General features: G+C 36.9%; 1 protein-coding gene across 1 annotated transcript; it reads left to right on the top strand.

Moving 5' to 3' along the window:
- The first annotated feature begins 633 nt into the window (after positions 1–633).
- LOC125179539 (zinc finger protein 425-like) lies at positions 634–7,207 on the top strand. The gene is made up of 3 exons (XM_047885604.1): positions 634–795; positions 1,952–2,822; positions 7,086–7,207. The coding sequence occupies exons 1-3, from the start codon at positions 721–723 to the stop codon at positions 7,205–7,207; spliced, it is 1,068 nt and encodes a 355-aa protein (XP_047741560.1). The 5' UTR covers positions 634–720.
- The last annotated feature ends 200 nt before the right edge of the window (positions 7,208–7,407 follow it).

Raw genomic sequence — 7,407 nt, 5'->3', positions numbered from 1 at the left:
AGAAGGTCTCAGTATCAAGTCTGAAATATTAAGCAATAATCATTAGGTATGATTATGAAGTACCCTTATCATGATTTAATATTTGGTTAGAAGTTATGGAGGATTTGATCTATAATTACTTATGTTAGGTTCACTATTCTATTTCCAAACTCATCATTTTCCCTGTAGTTATCTATTGTAAAAAATGAAATGTGATGGCACAACCATGAAAAACTCCAAATTTTTCCTATTGCTTGTTGACGAAAAAGATAAGCATAGAGCAGACGATTGCAAAGAATAGCACTGGAGAATATTCATGTCAAATAATACAAGTTCTTAACTTCAGCCATGCAACATCAACGCAAATAAAAAAGTTCCTAACCCACTTATAAATGCCAATTCCAATACAAACATACTAAAAGTGTGTATTTGGCTCTGAAATTGCCACTTATGTTCATATATCCAGTTAATTGTGAAAACCGGCAAGTGGAATATTTGCTCTATTAGGTATTGACATGAAAAGAAATTTTATAACCAGTAATTTGTGTTGCTACCACATTCATGTGCTGTTAAGAAATTAGGAACTTGTTGAGAATTCTATGAGTGGTATATTATATCTTTTTTCATTTAATGCACACATCACTGCCAGCTACATCAACATTGTCCTCCACATCCTCCCAGGCTTGTTCCACTGTACATCTCAGCCCTGCACCTGCACTTTCCTCTAGTGTGCTGTGCAAGATGGAAGCTCAAGTTCAGGTGCATGATGCCTACCCAAACTCTTCACTGAACATTCCTCTTCTGTTTCCAAATCAGGTATGCATAGGTAATTTAAGATTTCTCAAATTTACATTGAACAATAAATTTTTTTGAGGTACTCCCAAGTCTATTTTCACCACCATTATTTCTTTTTATTGTTGATAGTATTGTATAAAATAAAATAGACAGTATTGTATGAAATAGTATTGTATAAAATAAGTACTGGTAGAGATACTAGGTACACGTGCCATTATCCTTGTACATATCAATCTAGCTTGTGAAATATAATGATTTTATATTTTTAGAAATAGATGGTCATACATTTTATTTCTCCTAAGCATGGATCAAGGATTTGATATTCAGAGTGAAGATCGTGTATGCTGTTTTGTTGTGGCAACCAGTTATGGCATGCAAGGTGACATTTTGAACCATTTGGAGGTGTCGATTTTGTGGAAGAAGTGATAGGGGTCCATATTGAATAGGCGTCAATCATGGGACAACAGATTGTTTAGTAGGTTTGTAATAGAGGTAGTCCTAGTCATGTCCATACGAGTTCCTTAGAGGTCTTTTGGTATGTTATCGCGTTCTGAGGTTTTTGCTATGGGAGTTTTTTGTGGGTGGTAAAAAAGTGCATGCCATAAAACGTTATGTCAAGGGTTTTTAGGTTGTGTTTAACCAGAAGAAGTGGGGTACTTGATGTTGACTTGAAAGTGGTAGCTGTACTGGGATGTGTGTGGTATTATGAGGGTGGTTGTCAATTTGGTGTTCTAGGCTTCTAGATTTTGGTGGTTGAGAAAAGTGCTGTCAAAGTCCCATTTGCAAAACCTTAGCCTTAATGGAAATTAATTTCCAAATTTAAAATTAATATACCTGAAATAACAGGGATTTATGTATCTAAATCAAAACACGATTAATCATATGCATTGCAGTTTTATTCATGTTTGGTTTGGTAAGGCCAGAATCTACAGCTAAAGTTGAGACCAGGTAATTTTAATTCACATATTTGCTTAGACCAATTATTATCTTTGAGTAATCCTTGCATGAACCAGAACAATGTGCAAGAAATTCACAAATTTGGGAAATTTTCATTGCACTTTCAAATTTCTATTGCAAAAGCTGAGGCATTTTGTAGAGGATCAATCTTGAAAGTCAACAGTTTACTGTAGCTGTTATCAATATGGGAGATTGTTATTCTTTGTATTTTTGTCATTAGTTTGGCCAAGGTGGGTCAGCACCGGCATCAGGAGATGCTGATGGCGATGATGACGTTTCTGGGGCGTCCAGCTCCCAGCAACACATCAGGATTGGTTGTCCCCAGCATGGGTTTGTGTCTGCAGGTGCAAGCGATCTACATCAGAACATTGATCTGGAACATCCTGCTTCAGGACCTCACCCCTGCACTGAAGAAACCTCTAGTTCAGGGAGTGGACTACAGCAGAACATTGATCTGGACCATCCTGTATCAGGACCCCACCGCTACTGTGAAGACTCCTCTAGTTCAGGAAGTGGTTTACATAAGAACATTGATTTAGAACATCCTGCTTCAGGACCCCACCGCTGCTCTGAAGACTCCTCTAGTTCAGGGAGTGGACTACAGCAGCACAATAATACTTTGTATTCAACAGAAACATTTTTTAAGTTCCCTGAAGTAAATTTGCAACAACATATCAAGTCTAGGCATCCTCAGAGAAATGCACGGAAATTCTCTCTAAGTAAATGCGCTGGTGAATGCAAAGAAATTTTGCACAAGTGTCACCTTTCTAAACGTTCATCAGTGGAGAAGTTTTGTTGCTCCAAGTGTGATTATGTTTTCACAACAAAAGGTAACTTTAAAAGACATTTTCTTTCAAAGCATTCAACAGAAAAACCTTTTCAGTGCTGCATGTGTGATTATGCTTTCACAACAAGATGGAAGTTGAAAAGTCATTTTCTTTCAAAGCATTCAACTGAAAAACCTTTTCAGTGCTCTGAGTGTGATTTTGTTTGCACCACAAAAGGTAACTTGAAAAGACATTTACTTTTCGAACACTCGACCAAAAAACCTTTTCAGTGTTCCGAGTGTGATTATGCTTGCACCAAAAACAGTGACTTGAAAAAACATTTTCTTTCCAAGCATTCAACAGAAAAGCCTTTTCAATGCTCTGAGTGTGATTATGCTTGCACCAGAAAAGGTGAATTGAAAAGACATTTTCTTTGCAAACATTCAACAGAAAAACCTTTTCAGTGCTCCATGTGTGATCATGCTTTCACAACAAGAGGGAACTTGAAAAGTCATTTTCTTTCAAAGCATTCAACTGAAAAATCTTTTCAGTGCTCTGAGTGTGATTTTGTTTGCTCCGCAAAAGGGAACTTGAAAAGACATTTACTTTTTGAACATCTGACAAAAAAAACATTTTCAGTGCTTTGAGTGTGATTATGCTTGCACCAAAAAAAGTGGCTTGGAAAAACATTTTCTTTCCAAGCATTCAACAGAAGAGCCTTTTCAGTGCTCTGAGTGTAATTATGCTAGCACCAGAAAAGGTGACTTGAAAAGTCATATTCTTTGTAAGCATTCAACAGAAAAACCTTTTCCGTGCTCTGAGTGTGATTATGCTTGCATAAAAAAAAGTGACTTGAAAAAACATTTTCTTTCCAAGCATTCAACAGAAAAACCTTTTCAGTGCTCTGAATGTGATTATGCTTGCACCAGAAAAGAAGGCTTGAAACGTCATTTTCTTTGCAAGCATTCAACAGAAAAACCTTATCAGTGCTCTGAGTGTGATAATGCTTTTGCCATAAAAGGAAACTTGAAAACACATTTTCTACGCAGGCATTCAACAGTAAAAGACCCATCTGTGCTTTAAGTGTAACGATATGTCTGTCAATAATGTGTGTTTGAACTGCATCTGCTCTCCAGCGTCCATCAGAAACTGCTTCAGTGAACCAGGTGTGAGGATGCATGTGAATGTAGGAAGCTTGACACAGGAATCAAGTGCAGAACATTTGATCTTTTGAGGCAACAGGACCAAGCTATGTTGAGTACCTAACCCAAGGCACCCACTGCCAACCAGGAAGAGGTTCATAGCTGTTCAATGTCCACCAAAGTTGGCAGTCGCTTGTTACAGCGTGGATATGAAATAGAACAACGAAGCCAAGATGACACCAACCGCAGATGCTCAGTCATAGCAGTCGTAATGTTAATATTTGAATAAATATTAACGTTACATAGGAGTTAAAATAGGAGTTAAACATTAAACTCCTACATAGAGATAGGAGTTAAAATAGATATAGTGGTTGTTATAGACATCTCAGTGCATAACAGAATGTTCTAGAATGTTGTTGTGTGAGCTCGGATTTCATTTTGAATATAAAATGAAACTTTTAATGGTGATGGAGAGCAAGTGCTTTTTGCTCATTGGGGCTTGAATGCTACTTTATTGTTATATCAGCAGCCATTTTTCTTGAAGCCTTCTTGAGGGGCTGGCAGGTGTCAGTGTTGTGAGAGTGGCAGTCATGCTCCTAGGGATAATAGTGTTGCAGTTATTCCCAGGTTTGCTAACTGGCGGTTTCTAACTCTGCTGACGGTGTTTCTGACAACATATTACCCTTTTATTGCATGAATTTACTTTATCAGTAGTTCAGTAATCGTTTGAATATAGCAATGTTTTTGGTTCACTGAATTTCAAATCTTTTAAAAGTGTCAAAATTTTTTACATACTATTTTGTAGATTTTACTGAATAAGATTAGTAAACGCTACCCACAATGTAATGATATCATAAGTTTTGAAACTAGTGCTTATATTTATATAAGTTGCTTATTTCCAGAAAATGGCTAGTTCATAAATCTGGTTCAATTTGAGCTGAATTTTGCTGCTCTAAAACTGGTTAATTGATTTTGTTTAAATATAAATATACAAAATATTACATTAATTATTCCGTATACAACCCTATTTCTATGGCAGCTTTTATACTAACCCTTAAACTGGGCGGCACAATCGATCTCAATCAACAGATGGTCAGGAAGGAGGTTGTGTCCAATCCTTGTAACCGCGCAGTAGTCCTCCTGCTGCGCTCACAACCAATACATTTGTTGCTGTCTGGATGACCTGGATGACTGCATTTACCTGTTGCTAAAACAGGGTGTTTGTTTTTTGGTTGTAGTTGACCGTTCAAATCATGCTTACATAGCAGCTTTACCTGAAATGTGTAGCAGCTTAACCTGGCGTACGTAGCAGCTTAACCTTTTGTACACAGCAGCTTAACTCTGCGTATGGAGCAGTTTGACTGTGTAGGAACTTGACCCATACTATGGAATTGCTTGATCCGGACCATGAAGGAGTTTCACCCGAAGTATGTATCAGGTTAATCTGACATTGCCTAGCCCAGACATTAAATGGAAATTAATGCAAAGATATTCAGGCTCAAGGCATGTCTGTGGACTTGGCTTATGGTCAGTTATCTCTACATTTGGCATGGACATGAAAAAACTTGATATTAATTAAAAAGACCATTTGTTGGAGTTCACTTTTAACACTTAATGTGGTACATAATGTAGTCATAATGTTTTTTTCTCTATAGAATGTGAAAGTCTCTTGGGTGGATCATAATAAAAATATTCAAATTTTGACTTTTTATCCATATTATAGATACTGCATTTTTTGGAAACTAAGAAATTATTCCATATGTTGCACCAAGAAGTTGGGAAGCACAAAATAGGTGATCTAATGAGATTCCATTTCCCTATGTAAAGGATGAATAACTTATCTTTAAGGAAGTTGCAGAAATTTTGAACAATTCATAAAAGGTTTTAATGTGTGATTGGATGTCTTTGATACCCATGGATGAAAAATTGCAACAGTTCCACTTGAGAATGGAATTGAATTTTGATAATAAATCTATATAGCAACAATTATAGTAAATTTAGGGAAACCCATAGGTCCAACAAAATAATTGAGATTGATTAGCACTTCCTTACTGGTTCCTTAAGAGAGGATTCTCATCAAGCCAGGTGATGATGGTGAGTTTTTCTTGGATGTGGGAAGCTTTCTTTTAGTTGCTCTGCAAGGAAGTAGGTCATACCTAATAGGGGTCCTTGCAAACCCCCTTTCCTGAGGTGCAAACGCGTGTCATCAGTTAATGTGGGAGTATAACTAAGAGTGGTAATTGTTAGTTCACTGCATAAAAATCACTCATAGACCTAACCATGTTTTTCTGTAATGGTAGTGTATTAGGTTCACTCCCTAGGTTTGATGAACCTGAATCACACTCTGAGCAGCAATGCTTCAGCCTTTCTGACTAGGTTAAAGCTAGTAAACTAATATATGAGTCATTCAAGGTTAAGTGGAACCCCATACCTTGCTTTTGCACTGGTCTCTTTTTCTTGTATTGTTCCCATGTACATACTATGTTCTTTCTTGAGTTGTGATTGTTTCCTGATTATTTAATAATAAAAACACAGTAAGAGTTTGAATAGAAAGCTGGGGTAAGAATAAAAACACAGTAAGAGTTTGAATAGAAAGCTGGGGTAAGATGATTGTATGGGAGGTGGATACCAACCCTATTGTAACAAATGCTCCTAGTCACACTGCCTGGCCTGCAACACCTTTGACTTCATGTCACGTAACACAACATTCAAATATAGCCAAGTTACATGCATCATAGATCATTGATACATCAAACAAACAGTTGTGTACTTAAGTAATCTAGTACAAGTGAATTTTGTTGCAAATGTTGAAATTAAGGCCTTCTTTGGAGCCTCTACTGTGTTCTGTATCATTTTCTGTATTCCTTCAGTGTTATTTCCATTGCTGCTATCATAATCCACTAAAAAAATTCAACCTAATTTATTCATAATTCTCATCACATTTTGTGATGGCGTCCAAGAAATGCAGTGTTGTGCTGCACCAACTCTCTGATGCTGCAGTCAGGAGTGGCAGATGCCCTGAGCAGAGCCTCACTCGAGCATCTCCATTAGTAGAATAGTAAAGTATCTTGGATACCAGTATTATCATGCATAGATATTGAATGAAATATGAAGTAGATTGAGGAATTATAAACGGAATAATTATTTAAAATTCTCATTTATCACTATGCTGACTGATCAATTGTTATTATGCAGGGGAGGAACTGAGGTCATGTCAAATTATCTTGATTAATGCTTATTCTCATTCATTTCTTATAGGTCTCAAGAAAAGATTTGATAACATTGTGTTGGAATATGCCACCTCTTGAGTCTCACTCATCTGAGTGATATTAACTTTTTGTCTAAAGCTCACATGATTCATTAATTTTGTGAGCATCATATTTACTATGAGATATCTTGCTCCTTAGCCCAGTGGTACCAGTACACTAATGTATATATTTTCCAGCCATGGAAAAGGCTGATCCTCCACCAGCCCTCAAAGTTCCTGCTATCTACATCAAGGAGGAACCTGAGGATGAAACTGAAGAATGTGCTGAAAGAGAAATACAAAGTGAAATCAACAAGTGAAGTGGAGTGATCAAAATCTGAGTTGTGCTCAGGCTGGGAGGTGTGCTACCTGCATACCCGAAGTCTTCAAATCAAATTAAAAAAAAAGGAGGAACCTGAGGATGAAACTGAAGAAGTATCCATCAAAGAGGAACCATTCTTTTATGGAGATGAGGTAGGTCGAGTTGATATACAAATTAATGTTTAGGGAAACTTATAAA

This window comes from Hyalella azteca, unplaced genomic scaffold, assembly GCF_000764305.2.
Source record: "Hyalella azteca isolate HAZT.00-mixed unplaced genomic scaffold, Hazt_2.0.2 contig2533, whole genome shotgun sequence".
NCBI classification, from domain to species: Eukaryota; Metazoa; Arthropoda; class Malacostraca; order Amphipoda; family Hyalellidae; genus Hyalella; species Hyalella azteca.
This window is presented reverse-complemented; position numbering and strand designations above follow the sequence as displayed.